This window comes from Polistes fuscatus, unplaced genomic scaffold, assembly GCF_010416935.1.
Source record: "Polistes fuscatus isolate 324 unplaced genomic scaffold, CU_Pfus_HIC Scaffold26, whole genome shotgun sequence".
In the NCBI taxonomy this organism is placed as follows: Eukaryota; Metazoa; Arthropoda; class Insecta; order Hymenoptera; family Vespidae; genus Polistes; species Polistes fuscatus.
In genome coordinates this window covers 1,759,905-1,786,866 of record NW_025113103.1, presented here as the reverse complement: position 1 = coordinate 1,786,866, position 26,962 = coordinate 1,759,905, and the positions used below count along the sequence as shown (strand labels likewise).

The following is a 26,962-nucleotide window of genomic DNA, read 5'->3' as shown; positions in this document are numbered from 1 at the left end:
GAAACGAGATTCCACGTGCTGCTGCTACTGCTGCTGCTGCTTGTCGGCCGACCCATTTAAAAACAACGCCGAGTAAAAGAGAATGCACCCGAAAAAGGAAAAAAAAAAGAAAAAAAGAAGAAAAAAGGGACAAGGGTGGCGAGTGAAAAATCGTCGGATAGGATCGATCGGTGCATATTATTTTTTTATTCTCGTAAATTTGTTCTAACGTAAAACCAGAATCCTCTTCCTTACTCGCGCATCCTTCAATGCAAAAATTTAAATTACTGTCAATTATGTAAGAGGGATTAAAGAAAAAAAAGTAAGTGGGAAGTGAACGGTACTCTCAAATGCCTCTCTTTTTTTTCTTTCTTTTTTTCTTTTTTTTTCTAGGGACTCTTTCAGGGTGACGCGACCGAGGAGAAACACTTGTTGATCCGTGTACTGTGGGATTGTGACTTTAAGTAAAGAACGTAAATTTGGATTAATTTAAAGGAAACTTCATATACACAAATTACTCCTCTTTCTTTCTCTCTCTATATATATAATAATAATGATAAAAACTGGTGTGTGTAATTATGTACGCACGTAAGAAGTTATACTTCTTTGCCGTACCAAAACGAACATAACTTCAATAACCTCAAAAATAACTTCAAAAAAATACTTCAAAGAAAAAAAAATTACTTATAAAGAAAAAATAACTATTATTATATATACATATAAGAAAGAATAAAAAAACTGGTGTGTGTACTTATGTACGCACGTAAGAAGTTATACTTCTTTGGCGTACCAAAACGAACATAACCTCAATAACCTCAAAAATAACTTAACAAACAAAAATTTATTATTATTATTATTAATTTAAATTTATTATCGATATATTATATACATTAGAAAGAATAATAAAATATCATAATATAGATATCAGTCCACACTAAATATAAAAGAGATATATCGAATAACTTCACGCGTCAACAGTCATGGCGCGGTTACAGCATTAGTTCTCGCTTCGATCGTTTAAGTAAAGCGGCGCTGCGTACGATTAATATTTGGATGGGTGACCCGCTTGAGAAAAAATGGGAAGAAGTAGAAAAGACAACTTCATGCCGTAAACTTGAAATCGTTTTGCCGCGCGTCATAAATACCGCGACAAACTTCATGGTGTCGTTTTTACAGACGCTCGGAACAAAATCACTCCCATTAAATTTTCCCAAACGCGCCAAAAGAAGTATAACTTCAATAATAATCTTTCGTTTTTATCCGTTTGCAAAAGTATGGTACTTCAACTAAGTTATGATTCGTCACGTTTTTAAAAGACAAACGAGGTGCACGACAACGCGACAAATCGATCATAGGAGTTCTTATCTGGAATGAGTATATTATGCTAAAAGGGCTTGAATCACTCTCGAGGTCTCTCTTTCTAGACTAACAGTTAAGTTAAAGGTGAAAAAGTCAAGTTTTCCTAGCGATCATTCGCGTGAGATTTCTTTCGGGATTTTATACGCGACGTAACGTTATGCAGAGTGACACGCTGCACCAAATGGAAAACTTTCTCTGTGTATGTGTTTGTATATATATGTAACAGGGGGTAGGGAGGGTGAATAGAAAAAGAAATAATAAGGTGCACGCTAAAAAGAGAGAGAAAGAGAGAAAGAGAAAGAGAGAAAGAAAACTTTTATTCCACGAGAGAGACGAAAAAATGCGAGAAAATGTCGTATTAACGAGAAAGTTTAAGAGGTCGAGGCGTCCTAACGCGTATAAAAGAAGAAAAAAATACATAATAAAAAAATAAAAAATAGTAGAAGAAGAAGAAGAAGAAGGTGCTTTCGTCGTGTCGGGGAATAAAGTTCTCACGAATACAAATGTTACGAAAAAGTAGGTTGCGTTATAGTTGTTTAGAGAAAAAAAAAAATCCTCGTGCGAAACTAAAATAATTAGAAAAGGAACGAAAGAAAAAGAAAGAAAAAAACGCACACACGCACGCACACCACGCACATATACACGCACAAAGAAACAAGAGAGGAATTTAGAACGAGGCAAGTTTTCATCGGGAATACCTGAAGCGCATCGACAAAATTTTGACCCCTTCAAATATTGGAGGAGGACGTTTATTTAAAAATTAAAATCTAATTGAACATTTTCGCATCGAATCGAATCGAAAATCAAACGAAATCAAACGAATTAATCTCGTAACTAAGTGCATCGATAATGAATGCATCCAAATGACGTTTAGAAAAAAAATTATACTGAAACTTTAGATTAATTTAAAAATATATTAGAAATGTTTTTTAACCAACTATCATCGAGGAGATATATTCTATTTTTATTGATATATAATCATTTTATTTTTCAAAGAAACGAGAAGAACGCGCGTGCTTTTCTAAGAAAACAAATATACGAAAAATTATCTCGAATTATCTCGAGAATTATCTCGTTATATAAATTATCACTCTCCTAAGTAGATTTCTTAATGTAAATAAAATTATCCGAGTGGCATGATACTCGTTGTAACCTAAATTCTTTGACGAGAAAAAAATGAAAAAAGAAAAAAAAGTACAAAAAAGATAATAGAATAATTTCGAACGAAGAGAGATCCGTAATTTTCGGGATGCAATACGAGTCGTACGACAATATTTACAGGTGTGCGCATAATTACTTATTAATAAACAAAAAAGTTGACGAAAAGAATTCACCGGAACGTATGATTAAAATGTAAAATACGATAAAAAGTCTCATTTCTTCTGCAAACAAAAAAAGAACACTGAACTTTTGACATTTTCCTCCACATTTTTGGGATTCGAAAGCAGCGTGCGAAGCGGTTTCCCTTGACCGTGAAAATTAATAAAAATATTTTGTAATATAAATAACAACAATAATAATATTAATAATAATAATAATAATAATAATAATAATAACGAATAACTGGCACACGTTGCAACGACGGTAACGATAAACGATTCAACGTGGCTTTGAACGAACTACCGTCCCGTAACTTTACGCAGGTAGCACAAGCTAAAGCTTTTTATCAAACCTCTCGACATAATTAATCACCGTTTAATTAACACGAGAGAGTCAAAAAGCAGTTAGCCACATATAACCTGGAATACTCGTAACGTCAGCCCCCTCCTCCTACACCTCCACCACCTCCTCCTACTCCTCCTCATCGTTTGGTCGCTAGTTTAACCGAAGTTACGTAAAAAAACTGTATACTTTCGAGCTTGGACTACATTTTCTTTTTTTTCTTCTTCTTCTAGAATAAAATTATATTTATTCTTTAATACGAGTCGTAGCCGGAAATAAGAATGACGCTACGACGAATCGCGATGAATCAAATAATACATGGAAAATATACTAAGTTATCTTTTACAAAAACTTTGCTAAATAAATGTTTACGAACGATGAGACAATTTTTCTCCACACTTATAATAAACTAATACATACACATATACACACGGGTGTATAAAAATTACGTGTGCCAATGAATTGCGCGAAAAATAAATTCATCGCTCGTCTTTAATCTCGCGGTAGATAACGGCAGCAGCAGGCTGGCTGGCAGACAAGGGCAAAGATAGAAGATAAGCGAAACTATAAAAAAGAAAAAAAAGAGAGAGGAAAAAGAGAGGGAGGGAAAAAATATAAAATAAAAAATAGAAAAAAGGGACAGAATGATCTTCTCGCGTAGAGTAACGGAGAAGATAGAAAAAAAAAGGGGGAGAAAAGCAGACACGAGGGAGGGAAGAGAGGGAGGAAGGGAAGAGAGGGAGGGAAGTTCGTGTAAGGGATGATGGTGGGGAAAACGTGCAACGTGGTGGGGAAACTCGTGCAGCACGATAACCGTCGACCGAGGTGCAAACCAGCCGCGAATTCGAAAGGCGGCCAGTTGCTGTCCGCGCGTCGTTCGAGACGCATCGTCAGATTTTATTATCGAACCAATCGTATCGAGGTAAAACGTCGTCGTAGTAGTAGTCATCGTAATAGTCATCGTAGTAGTCATCGTCGTGATTACAAACTCGATGCTTCGATTTATTTTTCAATAAAACGAAGAAGAAGAAAAATAAACAAACAAACAATATTAAAAATTGGAATTAAATCAAACCGATGATATTCTTTTCGATCACGATTACGCGTAACGGGACCTTGAACCCGTATCGAACGGGGCTTATATTTTCGAGAATACATTAAACGTCAGTGTCGTCGAGTGTTTTTTAAGGTGATATTTCATACGAAATCAAAATGAAATCAAATCAAATCAAAATGAAAATAATAAATCAAATGAATAGTTCCGAAAAAGGAACCAATTGTGCGTCGTTAGACGAAGATTATCTCATCATCGTTGTTGTTCCTGTTGCTGTTGTTATTTTTGTTCTTGATGATCTAGATAATGATGATGATTTATATATTTTACCGTGGATTAAAGTTTATGCATTTCTGCATTTCTTGGATAGACACAGGCGGCGGACGATGATATCGTTAGCGAGATAATAAAAAAAAGGAACGATTCGATATATAAATCTTGAAGGAAATATAAATCTTGGTTTAGTTCAAAAGATCACTTTATCTAATACTTCGATACGTATATCAATCATTTCCAATCGTTTGCGAGTGAAGAGAGGATTACCACACACATACACACATACACACACACACATACATATACATACATCAGACGACCTCTTTTCGTTCTAAGAAATCATTTTTACGTATTAAATAATAAATATAACTATGAATATATAATACACACACACAGACACACACGGATGAAGAAACATACGTGATACGAATCGCGATAATATTTTTCTTATAGAATGTTAGTAGTAGTAGTAGTATTTATCGTTGTCGTCATCGTAGTTGATCGTTACATAAGAATCTTTTAAAAACCGAGACGCGTCAGACGAATTAAGAACACGACACTAGAGTTAGCTTTTAAATGTTCCATGAGATATGAAGAAAACTAATGTAAGAAGAAATAGCCTTTCTTTCTATCTCTCTCTCTCTCTCTCTCTCTATCTGTTTCTCTCTTGGGTGTGCCCTTCGAGAGATCGAGTAACGCACGAATCGATCTCAATGCGAGCAACGAGCAAGCAACGGGGAACCCCACGACCACCAACGTCGTTTAATGAAATCCCATCCTTCACCACCACTTTTACTTTTTCCTCCTCCCCCCCTCCTCCTCCTCCTACTCCTTTCACTCGGCGTATTTCCTATATTTCTTATTATAATTCATTTATATTCACTCGACACATTTTTTGTTCAATTATCTACTTTAAATATAATTTACATTTTGATAGGACGTTGTTACGGGATGCATTCGAATCATTTTAACCAAACGGAAAACAGATAATAAACTCTCGAGTGTTGTTGTCTTGGCTGATAATCGCGAGCCAACGGTAATCCATGATTTCCCACGTGGCACAAACACCACCATTACTACGGGATGCGTGTCTCGGTTTTATCTCCTTCTCTTATTTTATTTTAACACCCGTTATAATACCATACTCTCGCGTGGCGAGTCCTTAACTTCTTTCATCTTTGACCTTTAACTCTTTCTCTTTCTATTTCGTATTTCTCGTACACCTAACACAACATGTGGGTGTATCTCGCAGTAAATGAAACGAAATTCGCAGCTGTCCGATCTAGACTTTATATTTTTTACTTCTTCTTCTTCTTCTTCTTCTTCTTCTTTTGCTCCTGCTGCTGTTGTTGCTGTTACTGTTGCTGATGTTGCTGTTGCTGCTGTTCGTTCCATCGTTTTAACAACAGCTGCAGCAACGGCGTTAACGTCGACATGTGCCAGCTCGTATCAGAACGTTACGATCGTTTTCCGATGAGAAACACGAGGTGCTGCTGCCACGGATATACACACACATATACAAACACGATCAATGGGTTTTCGCATCGCGAGAATGAACGGACTTTATCGAGAAACGTTTGTCAGATTGTAGGACTTGAAACGACGCGTCGTCAAAACCGTGTTTTAACGAATACAACGCGTATCAAAGATGACGATGACGATGATGCTGTTGTTGTTGTTGCTGATACTGCATTCAAACCTTTTCGTTTACTTTTGATTGACGCGTGGGGAAAACTCGACTTAAAATCAATCATCCGATCATTGGAAATAAAAACGTGAAACGTTGTTAGCATTATTTTACATACACATTTCTTTTTTTTTTAATAAAATAACAACCGCACCGTGAATTTGGATAAATTAATGAATTGAATGGCGTATGGATAGAAAAAAGTTTGAAATATATCGAAACGTAACGTTTAACGTGGCTCGTATGAAAGAAAAAATGAAAAATAAAAAAGGAAACTAATCACGTTTCGTTACGTTACCTTTACACATAACTTCAGATTATTATTATTATTATTATTATTATTATTATTATGGGATATCTCGTTGGAAATTGGATCAATCATTTGACGAATTTGATCTCGTCAAGTAGAGATGTGCGTTTTCATAGTTGTTGGATCGAGACGTTTCCTATTCTCGTTCGTTTTTTTTTCCTCCTACTCCTCCCCCCTCCCCCCCTCAAAGAGTATAAAAGAGATGATCAGCGAAAAACGACGACGACGACGACGATGACGAAGCAAAGTGGGTTACGGAATTGGACGTTTCCGCGACAAAGACAGTTACAACTATAACAACACAAACACACAAACAAACACAAACACGCGTACATCAGTTTCGAATTTCATCGAATGTTAGTTAATCGAACGAATTTCCCGTTACGATAGGAAAAAAAAAGAATCCAACACGAATTGAGAACCTTCTTCTTTTTCTTCTCAATTTGAAAAAGACAAAAAAACAGGGGGTTGGGGGTGGGATATATTCCAACGAAAAAGCTTCACCTGTATACGTTGAAAGTTGTTTCAATTCTTAAATAATAAAAATTGTAATCCCATTAGAAAGGGATAATCTGTTGGGATAACCATGGATATCAATTTGATGAAACGTTCATTCAAATTACTGGATTAGTCTCCGCCCCCCTTCCGTGTTTCATCAAAACCAAACGACCATTTCCGTCCCTTTGAGATACTCGATCTTAAGAGGTTATACGCAGTTGCGAGGCTCGAAAAAGACGTATTTTCATGAATTTTTTCTAGAAACAGTTTTTATTTCTCAAACAAAAGTGATGGTAATTCAAATAGAGGCAATTTTTGAGAATACAATAGCTCGTCGATTATGTAAAAATATTAATCTGCACCGTTCCTGTAGATGATTTCCTGAACGTCCTCTAAAAAAAGACGTTTGGCGGTGATCTTCATTTTGGCGGTTTGGATTATTGAAATTAAAAAATATGGTTGATTCTTTGAAAGGATAGATTATAGCAGGTATTAAAACCAAGGAATAATAAAAATTTTGATTTTTGACAAAATGGCGTCTATTTGAAAAAAAGTTGTCGCTTTTGACTAAAATTTTCGCTCTAAATTGTTACAAAAAAAATAGTAATAAATTTTTTCAAAATTATTCCTTATACTTAATACCTGAGGAATATATCTAAGAAGATTGTGTAAAAATTCGAAACCGATCGGTTAAGCCGTTTTTTGAAAAATCGAGATCGCCGACTTTGAAAATACCGTTTTGAGAAAAACGCGTTTAAAGTTTCAAAGAGACGTTTACGCATAGTTAAAAATTTGTCTTTGCAGCTTACATGAAGTGAAGAATATTTGTCGGATCGATTTGACATTTTCAGAGAATATACTTAAATATATGTACATTCCGAAAATGAAAAAAAAAAAATCGATTTTTTAAAGATTCTAACTGCGTATAACCCCTTAATAATCAACTTCTCTCTCTTTAAACATAGTACTCTCATTCTCTCTGTCTCTCTCTCTCTTTTTCCTCATCTTTGTTAAATATTCTCATTTTACTTTTCTCCAAATTTGATATTCTTATGCGTTGATCGGAAATAAAAAAAAAATATATCGTTAAAACACATTTCTCTAATAGAATTGAATATATTCAATTATTCGAAATAATTCGCAAAGATCTAACCGGTTATGCGTGAAAAGAAAAAGATAGATAGATAGATAAGACGAGGTATGAAAGAATAGACGAATACGAACAAATAAAAAAGAATAAAAAAAAGAACAAGATGACAAGGTGGAAATCGTGATCTAGCTAGCGTTCTTTTTTAAATTGCAACCATACTCGAAGAATAGAAAATACTACGCGTGTGTGTATATATATGAAAGATATAAAGAATAGGGGGGCAAAGGGGGGAAGGGGGTAGGCGTGGAATATATACACAGTGTATGGAAACACCAATCGTCGTCTACTTCGAAATGAAACGACCGGTTTCTCTTCTACCTTTTTTGCCTTTTGCTTTCTATCGAAAAATCGTCCGAAGGTGTTCGTTCGTAGTAGTCGTAGTCATAGTCATAGTCATAGTCGTAGTTTCCAAAGAAGAGTCAGTCACGTAATCGGAAACAATTTACTTCCGTATATATATTTTCACGAATTTTTCGCGTAGATTCGTTCGAAACCATCAAACGAAAGCGTGGGTTTGATGATGAGGAAGAGGAGGAGGAGGAGGAGGGTGGGAGGGTGGAATGGGAGGTGCAACATGTATCGAGAAAACAAATGGGATGATAAACTGCTGGGAAACAGAGATGAACACCGCTTTTTATTTTTATTTTTATTTTTTTTATGCGAATATATTTATACGAATGTTCATTAACGAGATCATTTTTTTTTGTTTTATTTATTTATTTAATCGTCCGCGAACGAGAGATATATTCGAATTATTATTTAACCGTTCGATTTAAAAAGCGAAGAGAGGAAAAAGAAGGAAAGGGTTGCAACGTTTGGTTGCATAACGCCAACCTTTTTTTTTTCCCCTCCTATTTATTATTATTCCCTTTCAATGTTACATCATTCGCGTATTTTTTGAAATTCTCTTCCTCTCGTTGCGTTATTCTAGTCGTTGATATCGTTGTTGTTTTATTTTGATATTTACAAATTATCGAAATAGATATAACAATTTTATGTAGGATGAAAAAATGATTTTATGGTGAAAAAAATGATTGTAAACGAGACCCCTCATCCCCCCCACCCCCTTTGATCGATGATAATCCCCATTAATCTTTTTGTTTTTTAATCGCGTTTCAATAAACCTTCGAATTCGAGAGAAAGTTTCACATTTTCTAGGTCGCATTAAAACTTTATAGACGAGAGGAGGGGACTGGGAGGGGGGTGTTACAAAAAAACAGGTGTGTGTGTGTGTTATGATGATGTTTCATCGAAAGATTCGAATTTCAAAATTAAAGTATAGTCGGAGGATTGAACACGCAATTCATACTTGAACCTTTGGAGTAGGTTAATACGCGTTCTCCTTGAAAATGACGACACGCGGGATACCATCGACAAAGTAATACAATAGAACGACGTTACTTTTTACGATCATTAAGCTGGGAAAGAACGTTTTTCTTTGAGTAAAAGAACAAGAAAATGAGACAAACACAAAGAGAGAGAGAAACGATTGGCCAGGTTACAGTCGTAAAGTTCCATTCGAAAGAAACAACTTCTTTTCGTGGAGAAAGAATGAGAAAATGTTCTTGTGTGTATGTGTGAGTGTGTGTGTGTGTGTTCTGCGAGTTTTAAGTGCACCATTTTGTATCGCCAAAGCAATTAAGAATAAATAACAAAGAGTAAGAGTAAGAGAGAGAAGGGAATAATAACGAAAAGGTGCTTCTTCTTTAAAGTTTTTTACCTTTAAAAAGTGCTGCTGCCTCGTTTAATTACATCATCGTCACGAGAGGGTGGCTAGGAGGAGAAGTAAGAGGAGGAGGAGTAAAAGAAAAATAAAAGGAGAATGAGAATGAAGAATGGTGAAAAAATATGATGCGCTTAGTCGAGTCTCTCGTCGTCGTAGTCGTTGCAATTCATTTAAAAGTGGCCACTATTGCTGCTCTGGGCTATATCATCGTTTTCGGAATAGAACGAGTAAATGAATGAAAAAGAAAAGAAAAAAAGAAAAGAGAGAAAAAAAGGGAGAACTCATTCATTCCACTCGAGACTCTCTCTTCGAAGCCTCGTCGTGTCGTCGTGGTTATACTTGTGGTTGTGTTTGTGTGTTTGTGTATATGTGAGGAGAAGGAGAACGGAAAGTGAGAAAAGTTGGGGAAAGGAAAATAAAAAAAAAGCACCGAACAAAATTCTCATATGGAATATTCGTTGTTAACGAGCACAGAGTTAAGGGATGGGGTGGGTGGTTGATAGAGAGAGAGGGGGTGAGAATTCAGTGTTGTTCGTTCTTTTGTTGACGCCGACAATGACGATATATGACGACTATGACGACTAGTATGACAATGATGACATGGAATAGAGGATAAGGTTCGTCATGGTGTTGGTGGTGATGGTAGTGGGTGGTGGGTGGTGTGTTCCTCGTTGAATTTCCACGCGTTTCCGCGTAATAATCTTTCGTTGGAAATTCTGTTCGCGCCATTAAAGGGAGAGAGAGAGAGAGAGAGAGAGATTGAGAGAAATACGAGTAAAGCCGGCGGCAGCGTGTCTGTGCCACCATTCGTTTGGTTGGTTGGTTGGTTGGTTGGTTGGTTGTAGTACGCCTACGCTACATACCAACAAGTCGACTCGTACGAACGATTATAATCCATCCTTATGTGTTACTAGGGAGAAATCGTCACACTATACTCAATGAGAAATTGAGAGCAGTTCTCTTAATATGAGAGAGAGAAATGGAAGAATATTAATAAATGTCCTTCAATTCTTTAGCATCGCATTGCTCTCTCAGATTCAACTCGTTAAATTAATCAGAATACGAAGAAAAAAATAGTGTCCACGGTCTTCCCTACTTTACCCTTTCTTTCTTTTTACTTTTCCATTTTTTTTTTGATACAAACGAGGAAAGTAAGAAAGAATTGGAAGGGGGAGAAGGACTGGAAGAAATTAAGATAGGATAGAAAGTAAAAGGAAAAAGAAAATGAGTGAAAGAAAGAAAGAAGGGGGAGGAGGAGGAGGTGGAGGTGGAGGTGGAGGAAGAACGAGGGCAGAAACTAGAAGGAAAATTCTTTTGGTGGCCGTGCTTTGAATCGTAGCACAACGCGCGCGCCTTTCATTCTCACACTCCTGTTCTCCTTTTACGAGCACCGATGCAATTTTCTTCCTTCCATATTGCCACCTTTCCTATAATAATAATCATCTTCTTCTTCCCTTATACGAACTAAACGAAGATTCACTTTTTTTTTTTTGGTTTTCTCATGAACGAGGACAAAAAATTGTACGGATAATGTAAATTTGATTCTAAACGCGCCTTTTTGTTTTTTTTTTGAAGTTATACTTCTTTTGGCGCGTTGGGGAAAATGTAATGGGAAGTGATTTTGTTCCGAACGTCTGGAAAAACGACACCATGAAGTTTGTCGCGGTATTTACGACGCGCGGCAAAGCGATTTCAAGTATACGGCATGAAGTTGTCTTCTCTTCTTCTTCCCCCCTTTTTTTCTCAAGCGGGTCACCCATCCCAAATATTAATCGTACGCAGCGCCGCTTTACTTAAATGATCGAAGCGAGAACTAATGCTGTAACCGCGCAATGACTGTTAACGCGTGAAGTTATTCGATATATCTCTTTTATATTTAGTGTGGACTGATATCTATATTTTAATATTTTCTTATTCTTTTTTTTATTCTTTCTTATATATATAATAATAATTATTATTATCTTTTTTAAGTTATTTCTTTTCTTTGAAGTTTTTTTTTGAAGTTATTTTTGAGGTTATTGAGGTTATGTTCGTTTTGGTACTGCAAAGAAGTATAACTTCTTACACACACCAACCAGTTTTTCTTTTTTTTAGATATTCCGTTAAAAATCGTGGATAAAAAAGAAAGTGTCGTTTAGTCAGCGACGAGCTTTGAAATATTTAATTGTGAAATTAAATTGTGGAATTTAATAGTGGAATTTGCCGTACCGGACACGCAAACTTCGTAAAAATGTCAACGACGGACACGTGCGTGTCGTGTAAAATTATTCGCATTGTATTTATTTTCTCTCTCTCTTTTTCTCTCTCTCTCTCTCTCGTTATTTTCCTTCCTTCCATTCTTGTTTTTCTTTTTCTGTTAACTGTCCAGCCCCCGCTAATGAAGAAAAATCGAAAAAGTCTAGCACACGCGACGGTTCTTGGTAACAAGGCGTGTTTTACGAGCCCCGATTAGGACACCGGATTTTTACATACTCTTGCTCGAGCATTCAACGAACATAAATATATATATACATACACACATACGTGTATTTCGTTCGATCAACCGATAACACCATCAACACCACCACCAACCACCACCACTAACAACATTCAGAACGTTCGAATACTGTTCTTACAATGCCGCTTATAAAGCAAGTTTTCGAGCAGTATAATTCGTACCGATTGGTTCTACCCGTGAAATAAAATTCATTATACTCGGGAAAGAAATTCTAAAACCCGTTTCGTTTTATACCAGGTTGAAAGAAAATGCACACGCGTCGTCGTCGTCGTCGTCGTCGTAGTTTCAAGTCGACAAAATAAAGGAAAATAATCAAAATGCGAGAGTAAATATTTGCAAAACATTACTACGTTGATATGTATGCATGTATGTATGTATGTGTGTATATAAAATGTAGATACGGTGCAACCCAGTTGCAAAGGGGGAAAAAAAATTACTCGAGCTCGTATATTTGACTACTCTCTAGCTTTGTGATGCTAATTCTACTTAACGAATCCTCGAAATCGTGAACTTTCTTGCTAAATATTAAACAGAATTAACAATAATTAGATAACCAAAGGAAGTGCGTCGTATCGTGGTAATATACGTGGCACGCTTTTAGAGAAATCAAGGTAGTGGAAGAGAAATTAAATTCAAAATAAAGAAACAGAAATATAGGGACCCCCCTTTTTTTTCTCTCTTTTCTATTTTTTGTTAAGGTTTTCTAGATTTTTCTTTAGATACAATCTAAGTTGTAAATGTATACACACATATATATATATCACACGCATACTACTTTCGTATTATATACGTCAAAATTGTCAAAAGTATCAGAATTATGAAATTCCCTTACTCTCGTTACGAATCTCGCTGAAATTGCAAGACTCGTCTGTTCGTTTGACCGACATTTAACGCAGAATAATCGGCTAACCTACTTCTGACAAACGCAGGAATCGCGTCACGTAGCAAATGAGAAATCTCTGATAACGGAACAACCGTAATTTTGGCACTTAGATAAATTGGTCACACTCTATATATATGAAATAAAACGTTTAGTGTTCTTTACACCTTTGTGGGAAGAAACTTTGTCTCGTATAAACGCGCCAAATTAAAAAGCTTTATCGTTGTCGTTGTTTGTCGTGCAAGAGTTTTGTTTTTTTATTTTACGAGAATTATCAAGGTGTGTCTTCTAATCGATTACGAATGATATTCTCGCGTTTATCGCGAGACAACGTCAACTATCAATGTATACGATGTTATCATCTTTCTTTTGACGTGTGATACACACACACACACACACATATATATCCCAGGAGAATGAACTTTCATTCACGATAAATTTAATACGAAAACACACACATACACAGACACACACAGCTAAAATAATCAACAATTCGATCGAATCGAAAGGTTTTAATTCCCTTCTTAATTACATATTATTATTATTATTATTATTATTATTATTGAAACATGATATCAAAAAGTCGTCGAATTTGTCTCGATGATTCTAACGACGATTTGAATTACTACGAAATAAACTTGATCGCTTGTTTTATATCTTTCCAGAGAAGAGATATCATCGGATTGGCTGACACCACACCGAAAAAAAAACGAGAACACCTGACGTAATAGTCTCGCGATGATGATATCTTACGTTATCGTGAGTTCACTTTATTCTAATTGGATTTCAACGATCTATCGAAGAGGAAAGCAAGTGTTTTCGATTCCTTAAATTGAATCGGTCGATGGATCTATCTTCGAATAAACGAGAAAGATCGTACGATATTATTAAGAACACTTACGAAATCGGGAATAATGATTCTTCGAAAAATATGACCACCGATAGAATAACGTAGTAACGTTCGTGGCGGCTCTTTGACGTACGCCACGAAAACCAACCCTTAAGGACACTAATTTCAAATTTTGGAAATATATCAAACAAATATACAGGAAGAATATATCGAAAAGTATATTATTTCGTTGGATAATCTGTTCTCCACGAAGGATCCGGTCTCGGTTCGGATTACACCATGTAAAAAAACCACCTGGAAAAGTAAAAGAAGAGAAAGGGCGAGAAAGGAAGGAAGGAAGGAAGGAAGGAAGGAAGGGTCACGCAAAATGGGAGCAGCGAAATTCGTGCTAGGTAGTGCGATTCTCGGAGTATTCTGGAGCTGTTTGCTGATGAAAGGTGTCCTCACGAATTCAACGAACAGGTGCGACTATTCGCCCTGCTCCTGCGATCACTACGGCAGGTTGACCTGCGACTGCAAAGAGGAAGGAGAGGTAAGGGTTATTTTATCGAATAAAATTATGAGAACACAATTGATTTAAAAAACAAATAGATTTTAAAAATTATATAAAATGTGTGTTCTTTGACCAAAAAAATTACTAAGTTGTGTCCTCGATAGATTTACGAAACATTTTAAAGAAAAACAAATAGAATACCAAAAAGGAATAGAAAAGTTGTCCCCCCCTTTTTTTTTTTAGCAGAAAAATTTACATTCTCGACAAAAAAAAAAATGAATACTTCATATCAGTTTTATTTAAATCGATTCATCCGAACGATTTCATTTCCTCCGTACCCGGTACTCTCATTTAGTTTCTTTGCATCTGTCACCACTTTCCCTACCCTTCCCTTCCCTTCCCATTCCTTCGATTATTTCGAACCATTTCTTTTTCCCTCTCCTTATCTCTTATTCCCACCATCCCCTTTATAGGAGAGAATCCATTCAAGAAACCGCGATTACTATCTCATGAAAAATCTCGAATACGACGCGAGAATTACGCTCGGAGTCCTCGAGTCCTCCTTTGTTCCCCGTGAACGTTACCCCAACTTCGAATTATCGAATCCAGATAAGGGTATAAATAGAGAGGATCCCTAAGAAACGAAAACATCCTTTCTTCTACCGATACTCCACCCACGCTTTTACACGCTTCTTATTCTTCTTCTTCTTCTTCTTCTTCTTCTTATTCTTCTTTTTTTTTCTCTTCCCACCCCCATCAACAGAACTCAACTCTCTCTCTCTCTCTCTCGGAGATGAAATTTATCTCGTAAATTTGTTAGAAAATCCTTCGAGAAAATCACATTTCTATTTCCAACTGCTGAGGAAAGGGCTTCTTTTTTTTCTCTTCTTTCCTTTCAGTGATTAAATATTACACAGAATAATAAATAAATGTTCATTTACAAATGTTATAACATACTTGTTGAAAGATTCAACGTCATCAAAATTTGAAAGCGAAAAATATGAGTAAATTACATGGTGGTGGTGATGGTTTTTCTTTCTTTCTCTTTCTTTCTTGTTCTCTCTCTCTCTTTCTCGTACGAAGGGCTACCTCCCACCCTATACGCTATAAATTAGAACGTGTTTACGCAAATCGCGGGGCCGACACGACTGGCAGGTAGGCAGGTAGGCAGGTAGGTAGGTAAGGTGTGTGTGTGTCTGTGTGTGTGTGTTTATGCCAAGGGGCGTTTTCTTTCCCTTCGCACTTTTCCCTTCGTATTTCACTCCCTTCCTTCCTTCCTTCCTTCCCTCCTACCCATGTTGAAGAGAACACAGCTCCGGTATAGCAAACGTTTAGAATATTTATCGCACCGGACGAGTACGTAGCTTGTCCCAACGGGAGGAAAACTGCTGCGTGCTGAGAAAAATGGCAGAATTCGTTGAAGGATCGCGGTCACGCGTCTCGTTGAATTTTATCGTGACACCCCCTTACCAACCCTCTCCCCCTTACCCAACCCTTCGAATATCGTCGCGACGTATAATATGTCCGGAGATAAGGGATAACCGTTTGTAAGATTTAGAAAAACGAGAGATAAAACGAAACAGGTAACTAAATATTGTAATTACAATAACAACGAATGAATAATAAAAATATAATCCTTGCATGTCGAGAAAATAACGAACGAACTAACACGTATTAAGGAAAAAACACGAACTCGGTGAGAAAATCGGTGAAAAAATAAAAATTTGTATAAACATTCTAAAGAAAAAAAAATTAGAAAAAAAGAGAGAGAGAGAGGGGGGAAAAGTGCGTTGGTTGGGTTATTATCATTATCAAGGGAACATAATCTGTATGTCCTCTTAAAAAATGTTTTAACTATCCTGCTTCTTCTTCTTCTTCTTCTTCTATGGGCATAAATATCCTCTACCATCATCGCTATTGTTCGCTACAGAACGTTCTTTGTCTCTTCTACGAGAAACGCAACACGTATCATATCTATGTATATGTAAGTACAACGTATAATATACAAAGAGTGCAGTATAATAATGCAAGCGAAGGAACACGTAGGAGATACACGTGCAGTATACTTTGGAAATGCCGTAAACTCGATCCGTAAAAGCCGTGTCCGTGACGAAATGACCACGAAAGAGAGAGAGAGAGAGAGGGATAAGGAGGGTGGGGAAGGGGGAGCAAGGTTTTACGTCGTAGAAACCAATCGGATTGGTTGAACTAAAACAGAAATTCTTTCCTTTTTTATTGAATCATATTTTGCTCGCTCGCTTGCTTGCTTGCTTGTTTGCTTGCTTTTTCCTTTTTAAAAACATTACGTGACAATGAGATTATAAGACAGCATAGTAATTTCCTTGATCTCGTCGTCAAGTTCACGGTAGAAAAAAAAAAAAATTATGTTAATTATATGCGTAGCATCTACAGTGTGTATCGAGAAAATAAACACGGGATTTATAAGTTTTTGTTTTCGTTTCAAGATGACTATGATACGATTCGATATTTTTCGTTGATTTTTCTTTTGGATTGTTTTTTATTGTTTCATCCCATTTTTTCTTCTTTAATCCTTTTTTTGTATTTTTATTTTTTTTTTTGAAGTTATACTTCTTTTGGCGCGTTTGGGAAAATGTAATGGGAAATGATTTTGTTCCGAGCGTCTGTAAAAACGACACCATGAAGTTTGTCGGTATTTATGAGGCGCGGCAAAACGATTTCAAATTTACGGCATGAAGTTGTCTTCTCTTCTTCTTCCCCCCTTTTTTCCTCAAGCGGGTCACCCATCCAAATATTAATCGTACGCAGCGCCGCTTGACTTAAACGATCGAAGCGAGAACTAATGCTGTAACTGTAAAAGTTATTCGATATATCTCTTTTATATTTAGTGTGAACTGATATCTATATTTTGATATTTTCTTTTTCTTTTTTTATTCTTTCTTATATATATATAATAATAATTATTTTCTTTTTTAAGTTATTTTTTTTCTTTGAAGTTTTTTTTTGAAGTTATTTTTGAAGTTATTGAGGTTATGTTCGTTTGGGTACTGCAAAGAAGTATAACTTCTTACGTGCGTACATAAGTACACACACCAGTTTTTTTTTTTTCTAACAATAAGAAGAGAAATTTGTTTCGCAAATTGAAGTAGTAATATCCTCGCATGAATTCAACCAACACAGTCAACCCGACAAAGCCGAAACTATTTAGAAGTTAGAAACGTTCTCCATTTCACGAATTACCTAACTAACAAACGCGTTTCGCTTTAGGAATAGGAGTGCATGGATTATGGGTACGTAGATGCAAGTATAATAGATACTCGAAAGTACGATGCGAATGACGACGAGAATATGCGAGAAAATTATTTGTCTCTTTGTTGTAATTTAACCGTATACGTATTTAAACTAAACCAAAAAATAAATAAATAAATAAAAAACGTAAGAATAATTTACGATGATACGCGTTTCAAAAATAATAATAAAATTGTCGCGACAAGCTTCGAGTAATCGTTAGATTCAAAAGAGAAATAATAAATAAACAAATAAATAAATAAAAAAGAGAAAACAAAAGAGGAGAATGAAATAAAAATACTATTTAACATATTTTGTACAAAACCGCGGAAAATTGTTATACTTATTCATAGCATTGCAATATTAATTTGTCGGGCCATCGATTTTCAAAACGCATTCACCACCCCCACCACTACCACCTTTCTCCCATTTCTTTTACAGCCTACCAACCCTTTAATTACTCGTGCGTTGTGATCGTTCGATTTTGAATTTCAAATAAAAAATAAAAGAACAAAAAATAAAACGAGAAATGGAAGGGAAACGCGGATTGAACAGGTATATATAAAAAAAAAAAAAAAAGAATAAAGGGGTAGCAATAAATTTGCAAGTTTTGCCTGTTTGCTTTCGCGTTCGGTAACGAGGAGGTAGAAGGGAAGGGATGGGAAAGGGGGGGTGGGGGGTAAACGATGGAAGTTAATAAAAGAGGCTTTTGTAATCGACCTCGACCGATATTCCCCCAGTGTTTCCGGATTCCGATAAACTACCGGATGTTGGCACCGTTCGTCCGTGTGCCTGTGGTAATCCTTTAAACTTATCGAATTTCCGTGCTTTAACCAGCACCCCTAGCATCACCCCCACCACCCCTACCACCACTAACTAACTCGTATGTATTATCTCTTTTTCGTTAAACGAGTTAGAGAAATAGTATAAACCCCTAGAATTCGTTGTATTCTCCTAGAGAGTAGTAGTAGTCCCAAGATCCCCTTTTGAATAATTGACAAGGACGTGAATAATCGAGGATGCCTTTTACCGGATGCGGTCTCCTTAAACTTACTCCACCACTCACCACCCACATGGGACGACACACCGGGAATGGAACCGCAGGAGTACTAAATTCAGGTATAAAAAGGTACAAAATAAGAAGAAAAGAAAAGAGACTAAATAATATAAGGGGTGTGATCAAAAATAATGATTTCTCGAATACGAGATGACCGATAACCAATGGGAACATCGATGGTAGTAAAACGACACGCATAATTGACCCAACCAGCTGGGATTTTAGGTGAATCCTTAATTAATAACTTTCGTAGGTGAGAATTAATTATTGTCTTTCTATCTGCCAACTGGTGTTTGAAACCGCGTATGGAAAATGGATTGGTTGAAAAGAGAGGGGGGAGAGGGAATTGGGGGATGAAGAACAACGATGGGGTGTAGGAGACCGCGATAATGGTCGACGATGGGCACAACTCCCACGAAACGAATCTGCCCCCATGGGAAAATTGTTTCGTATAAATCCTTTATAGATCGTAAAAGAGCTTTTCGTTTCCATTCTCATATCTCTCTCTCTCTCTCTCTCACTCTCTTTCTCACTTACTCATTTTATCTTCCTATCTATCTCTCTCTTCATCGTCATCTCGTTCGATAGAAACATTATTCCGCACGAACGTTCTTCCAACCCCCTCGGAACCACCCCCACTACCCCCACCACCAAACCTCAACGAACGGAGAAGATTTTCGTCGTTTCCAACTGAAATCGTTACAACTGAAATGCATTTTCATTTTCTAACTCCTCATCCTCCTCCTCCTTCTCCTCCTCCTCTTCCAATGTTGAAAAGATAAAAATTCTTTGATTCGGGGCAAGCATACGAAACGAAAGAAAAGAAAATAAAAAAACATGAAATATAAAAAATACAATCGACAATCAGGAGGAAAGAAGGACCAGGACATGGACCAGGTTTTTCAAATGGTCTACCCCCTCCCTCTCTCTCTGTATGTGCGTGTATGTGTGTGTTTGTGCCGGACGATCGACAATCTCTCGTCTGAGAATCATATCGAAAGGAAGAGAAGAAACGTTTCGAGATGATAGAAAAGAACGTGCTCCTCCCCATCGTGGGAACATTTCAAGAAAGAAGAAGAAGAAGAGGACGATGATGAGGGTTGGAAAGAATGAGAGGAGAAGATGAGAAGCTTTGGGAAGCTTCTACTGGATGCTGCTAGTGGAGCTTGCTATGTCGAAGAACTGTGTACCTTTGAAAGAAACTCTGCTGGTGTTCCCAATGGGAATCGTCCCGAGTAATCGAGAAGCACACCTTCGACGCGATACTCTACTCTTTCCTCCTCCCCTTTTCCCCCTTTGCCCCCTTCCCTAACCCCCCTTTCACTCTCTCTGTCTATCTTTATTCTCATTTATTCTTCTTTTCTCTTTATTTCGTACGACAAGAGAAAATGTCTAGAGAATACACGCGAAACTCGCTCGATAAAATTACACGCGACTACTGTCGAGAAATAAAAAGAAAGAGAGAGAGAGAGGGAGAGAGAGAAAACGAGAAGAATAATAAAGACGAGACGTTTAAAAACAAAATAAGAAGAAACAAGAAAAAACAAATTACAAAAAGAGAGAGAGAGAATATCGTTGCTTCTCTCGTTTCCGGTCTCTCTCTCTCTCTCTCTCTCTCTCTCTCTCATATTCTCCATCTTTCTCTCTCATTCTCCTAGGTATTTTTCTTTCTCTCCAACGCATGATGTATTTATCGTCATCCTCTTCGTTTTTTAGTCTCTCTCTCTCTCATTCACTCACTCACTCATCCCTTCCACTGGTTCCTTTTTTTTTTTATCGGTCCCCTCTCTTCCTCTTTCTCTCGTGGGAGAGAGCAAAACTGTTGGGAAATAAAATTCAGATTCCCGGTGCGGCCCTTGAAATTTACGACAATGACCCTGGCCTGTCTGCATCCCTCTTCTCCCTCTATACACTTCTACTACTACTACCACCCCCCCTCCTCCTTCACCCCCCCACACACCACTCCCTATCCCTTCCCATAAGTACGAATTTGTGCTTCGAGACACCCGGTACGTACACCTAACTATACGATACTCTTCCGCAAATGCTACTTAATGTTGGATCCTTAACTTTTTGTTTTCCAACGTATTTATACATCGTAATTCTACATTTTCCGTAAAAGTATTTCAAAATTAATTCGGGGATGATAAATAAAATATAACATCCCTCCCACGCTCGTTTTCGTTTCTATTCCCACCAGAAAGAAAATAGACGAGGAGAGAAATAAAAAAAGGGGGCTAAGAAATAAAAGAAGGAAGGAAGGAAGGGAAATATAATGGAGAGAAAAAAAAGGAAGAGGGGAGGAGAGGGGGATGAAGATTCACGGACGTGGATTAATTAATGAAATCCAAGAGCACAAATTTTTGTATTTTTCTTTCTTTTTTTTCTTTTTTTTTGAAAGGAAAATCCATAACGGTTAGAACTCGCGCGCTCGGCACGGATATTGTGGAAAGAACAAAGGTCGAAACGGGCCAGCAGGAAGGGACACACGAGCATCCACGAGAAAGAAAAAGAAAAAGAAATAGAAAAAGCAAGAGAGAGAGAGAGAGAGAGATTGCACGGATCAAGATGGTAATGCGTAGAAACTACGGTGTGCTTGCAAACAAGAAAGGGTAAAAAAAAAAGGAAAAAAAGGACTGAGAGAGTGAGAAAGAGTGAGAGAGAGAGAAAGGAAAGTACAAAGGTTTCGTTTTCATCGAGAAAGAGAGAGAGAGAGAGAGACGTAGTGCATAGAAGCTGCGTCTTTTATTCCACACTCCGTATGTTCTTTTACCTCCCATTGAAAACACTCTCGGTTGGTTCTTCTTTATCTTCGTCGTACTACGAGAAAACAGGAAAAGAAGAAGAAGAAGAAGAAGAAGAAGGAAGAAGGAAGAAGAAGGTACGTTCTTCTTCGTTTCGTCTACTACGCGAGTCAAGTTATAGTCTTTTCTATTCCTATACTACTTTTTTCCCTCTAACGTATCTCCTCCTCCTCCTCCTACTTCTCCTCTTACTTTCCTTTTTTTCTTTTTTTTTTTGTATTTTTCCCGTGTTTTTTATTTGGAAAATTCCATTCCTCTTCGCGTATTTTCACGCGTTAATGTTCCTGACCCCCTTTTCTTTTTTTTAAAATTATACTTCTTTTGGCGCGTTTGGGAAAATGTAATGGAGAGTAATTTTGTTCCGAGCGACTGGAAAAACGACACCATGAAGTTTGTCGCGGTATTTACGACGCGCGGCAAACCGATTTCAAGTATACGGCATGAAGTTGTCTTCTCTTCTTCTTCCCCCCTTTTTTCTCAAGCGGGTCACCCATCCAAATATTAATCGTACGCAGCGCCGCTTTACTTAAACGATCGAAGCGAGAACTAATGCTGTAACCGCGCCATGGCTGTTGACGCGTGAAGTTATTCGATATATCTCTTTTATATTTAGTGTGGACTGATATCTATATTTTGATATTTTCTTTTTCTTTTTTTTATTTTTTCTTATATATATAATAATAATTATTTTTTTTTTTAAGTTATTTTTTTTCTTTGAAGTTTTTTTTTGAAGTTATTTTTGAGGTTATTGAGGTTATGTTCGTTTTGGTACTGCAAAGAAGTATAACTTCTTACGTGCGTACATAAGTACACACACCAGTTTTTTTTCTTTTTTATTTCTGACATAAGAAAAGAAAAAAAGAAAGGGGAAAAGAGGGAGAACGAACGGAGAAGAAATATCATACTTTTAATAATAATAATAAGAAGAAGAAGAAGAATAGGAAGAAAAAGAAAAAGAAGAAAAATAAAAATCGTAAGAAGGAAAAGGATTATAAATATAACGTACGATGAGAAATTTGAGCACGTCTTTCTTTCGAGAAGAAACGAGATAAATGAGAGAGAGAAAGAGAAGACAAACAGACAGACAGGAAATACGGTCAGTCTCCTTACGCTAGTATTTCAAGTGTTTCTCATTTGATATCCAAGATTCCCTAGGGATAGGAGTCAGTTTCATTTAAATGACAAAAAAATACAAAAAACAAGATGAAAAATGATCGAAAATCTCGAAAGTTGTTTATAATAATTCATTAGAATTTAAACTAATTCGATTTCTATTGACTCGAATCAAACGAATATCATTGATTAGATCAAATTACTAAAATAACACATATATACATATAAAAGGTGATAAAAAAGTAATGGGTTGACTTGAAAAGATCGATTATTATCGAATCTTGTTGATGATACGATTAACACACACTTACAAAGAATCACGAAGGTACGTTTACATAATTGAGCACGCACGAAAACGAGGAGATAATATTAGAAATGGTGTGTGTAATAAGATGAATATGTGTAATGTACACACACACACCCACATAATAAGAAAAAGAGATATAATGAAACCCCATAATACGATATCGAGATATCGGTTCCTTTGTCGAGGGATTAATCATGCTGGAAATATGCCAGGAATGTTCCTTCTTCGACGATTGTTTGACAAACATAGCATTCGACGAAGTGGCAGACTCTCTTTACGAGAGAGACAGAGACAGAGAGAGTTTACTTCATAGATTTTATTCTTGGAACTCTCTCTCTCTCTCTCTTTTTCTATGAAATGTGATTTCTATATATTCTATCTCCATAAAGGTAAAAAATACTACTCGAGTTTAGCTTCTACCTGTTCTCTAATATACCTGCTACTGCTGCTAACTTTTCATGTTATTGCTGATCGTATAAACCTGTTATTTATTATTCGTTATAACTCTCTTACTACTTCAAATGAATTTAAAACTGTTCCACTTAGACACGGTCCCATCAATTATAAACATCCCCTTTTGATTGTTAGTTTTAAATGAATCGGGAAATAAATTAAGGTTGCATGCAATTCTCGTTAAAAATTTACTATCCCGGTGAGATACGTAACGGTGGGGGGGAGGAAAGACCAAAAAAATCAACGTTATATACGTCGCGAAAATATCAGCCAGGAGTAAAAGTTGATTTCGCATTCGTGTGACTATGATAACGATATTAGTCGTGTAAATTGACACGGTACGGATTCGAAAGGAAGGAGAGGTACACACGCGTTGCTAATAATTAGAGTAATTAGTGTTGTAATTACGGCTATTCGAGCTTTATTAAGAGGCCTCCTATTCGGCGTATCGGATTGAACCAGTTCGAGTATAAACGTGAAAAAATGAATAGAAATTAAAGAAGAAGAAGAAAAACAAACAAACAAACAAGACAGACAAATTGAAAAATACAAATAGAAATATTAACTTTGAAAAAAAATTGAATAAATCTATTTATAATTTCATTAATACAAAATACATATTTCTTATAACGCAAACTTATTGTATTTTTTTAGGAATTGATCCTGAGCACGGAAAGCGAGAAGAAATTGAGCCCGCACACCAGTCGAATAGTCGTGAACAATTGTTCGTCGGTGATCGTAGCGAACTCGAGTTTGATATCGATGATTGGTCTACGATCGGTGGATCTGGTGAACGTGGGGAATCTGAGCTTGGTCCGGCAAAGCTTCAAACTTTCGTCTCACAGCGCGCGGACCAGGATATCCGTGAGGAACTGCAGCATCGACGTGCTGCCTAGTTTCGTGTTTGGTGGGGACGTGGAAGCGATAAGCTTCGAGAACGTGAGGATAGGTCAGTTGAGCGCATTCGCCTTCGCGAATCTCTTTCACACGGATACCCTCAGGCTGGAGAATTGTCAGATCGAGAATACGGAGGCGCAATCGTTCAAGAAATTCGACGTGGGATATTTGCACGTGATCGGGGGTAGTTTCGGGGAGCAAGTACCCAGTCGTACGATGAACGACATCGAGGTACACCACAAGTTCATGTTGGACGGTGTAAAAATGGGTATCGTGAGGAGCGAAGCGTTTATCGTTAGAAGCCCGCGTACCGTTGCAATTCAAAACTGTCTGATAGACGGTCTCGAGAGCGAGGCCTTTGATGTCACAGCTCAAGGAGCGGTAATAATAAAGAATAACACCTTTGGAAGTCTAGCCGTAGGCGCGTTTCTCGGTATAAGATCGGATCCGGAAACTAGGCCACCACCGGCATCCTCGTCTTCCGCGAATCTTCACGACCTGATATTCAAGAACAACAGCATATCCACGTTCGAGGAGGGATCATTGATGTTCGATCGTTCGAGCTTTCGCCCGGAACTCGACGATCTATTGGTTAAACAATCCTGCGATTGTCAGATGTTACCTTTGTGGAGGAACAACGTTTTAAATTACACGAACGTATACTCGAGATTTTACATGAGACAAAACGCGGTTGTACCGCCTATTTTGTCGAGCCAAGACTCGATAGAATCACCGGAAAGTTTTCTATTTTGCTTGGACGTTGATACGACTGCGAGTTTCATCGATTACGAGACGAGACATTGTTCTTTAGGAGGATCTATGCTTATATTGATTATAGCGATAGTCGGTATTCTCGTAACTTTACTCATTTTCGCGTGCCTGATCGTCTGGTGTTGCAAAAGACGACGTCGTAACGATAGAAAACGATGGATGAGCGTACCGACCAACGCGCCCGACGTTGTATCCAAGAAAAACGGTGTCATCGGAAGAGAAATAGCAACGACCGGTGGTACTCCGGTGGACAGCAGGATAACCATGGTCGTACCAGATGGTAGACTCTACAGGGAAACCGAGTTCCACGTAATCGTCGAAAAAGCCGAACCCCTGACCACCGAATTGTAACGAGAAGCCTCGTACGACTCGGCGCGTTCCATCAACGATCGAATTCAACATTTCGAGGATGATCATCAAAGGGAAATGGAACAACCGTCGGGCTCGTCAACTGCCGCTACTTCTTCCTGTCGTTTTCGAGTGTACAAGCTTTGATACGATACCTCGAAAAAAATTACCAATAAATTGTACGAACAACCTAATTCCAACTGCAACTGCGCGACAAAAACTACGACGACTATTCTAACGATCGGACTTAAAGCGTGTGATTTGTTGTGCGCGAATCATTATTTTTCTTCTTCTTCTTATTCTTCTTCCTCATCCCTTTGATCATAAAATAATGATGTCAGGGAAAAGAAAAGAAAAGAAAAGAAAAGAAAAATAATAACAGAAATGGAACGTTTTTGATAAAAATGCGAATGATTGTATGTACACCTCCTCCTCAACGGTTCCTCCAAACTTTCTTTTCCACGTTTACATGCGTGTAATTATTATCTGCGACAAACAACAAATGATATCAATATGTATAAGTCGATAATGAGATGCGTTACGTCGATGAGAACAAACTATAACAAAACACATAATCCTGACTCTAAAATCCTGCAATATCCCATTCGATATTGGATTCGTTTAGTCGAGTATTCTCCTATTAGTACAAGAACAGTTCGTGAGCTTTTATTAACATATCACGAAAGCACGAGGACCGATTATACCGTCCGTCTTTGACCATTTCTTTTTGACCACCTCCCACGTATTGTTCTACTTTTTTTTTTCTTTCCTTCATTTTTTACTTACTTACTTACTTACTTACTTACTTTCTTACTTTCTTACTTACTTTGAGGCGGTCACGTTCCTCTCAACGGTTAAGAGATTTCCGATCGAGGTCACGAGGACGGTTAATCGGTCGTCGTTGCTAGTTAAGTTTATATCGTTAGGTAGCTTTCAAAAGAACACGGCTGGTTATCTAAGAAGAAGAAGAAGATGAAGAAGAAAACTACGACGATGAGAGGACGACGACGAGCCGCGTTTCGAGTAATACGAGAAAACACAAAGATGAGTTTCTTCATTTAGAATTCTATTCGTTTCCTTTCAAAAGCACGGATTCAGTGAAAGAAGAGAGAGAGAGAGATAGAGAAGAACCTTAAGAATCTTCTTCTTAACAAACTTAATCTCGTAATTTTAAATTTGATTTTTAATTCTAAAGCAACCAAACCAGCCAGAGAAAGAGAGAAAGAGAGATATTAAATATACGATTCACGAAGGATCCACGAACCCGTCAGTTACACATATACAAACACACCAACCAACACATGTATATTCTCTCAATAGAAACAGATTAACGTTAGCTAAAAAAAAAAAATACCCTCCGATAATAAAATCACCTAAATTATATTTCCTCTTCCATCACGATTTCAATAACGAGAGATGCACAAACGGAAAGTGAAATATCTTATTTCTTTCTTTTTTATCGTTTTTTTTCCCCATTAAATAATTAAAAAACAAGTCGTTATACCTAAAAGATTAAAAAGAAAA

General features: G+C 37.1%; 2 protein-coding genes across 9 annotated transcripts in view; one reads left to right on the top strand and one right to left on the bottom strand.

The window, feature by feature from the left end:
- LOC122518817 (E3 ubiquitin-protein ligase highwire-like) overlaps window positions 1-26,962 on the bottom strand; it is a 202,245-nt gene that overhangs the window by 172,899 nt on the left and 2,384 nt on the right. The gene's annotated exons all lie outside the window — the stretch shown is intronic.
- On the top strand, window positions 14,101-26,013 carry LOC122518823. The gene is made up of 2 exons (XM_043637944.1): window positions 14,101-14,460; window positions 24,077-26,013. Exons 1-2 carry the CDS (start codon window positions 14,296-14,298, stop codon window positions 25,439-25,441), a joined length of 1,530 nt encoding a protein of 509 aa, XP_043493879.1. The 5' UTR covers window positions 14,101-14,295; the 3' UTR covers window positions 25,442-26,013.

Coding starts and splice junctions, on each gene's coding strand:
- LOC122518823 (XM_043637944.1), top strand. CDS start 14,296: ATGGGAGCAGCGAAATTCGTGCTAGGTAGTGCGATTCTCGGAGTATTC. Junction 14,461..24,076: donor ACTGCAAAGAGGAAGGAGAG/GTAAGGGTTATT, acceptor GTATTTTTTTAG/GAATTGATCCTGAGCACGGA.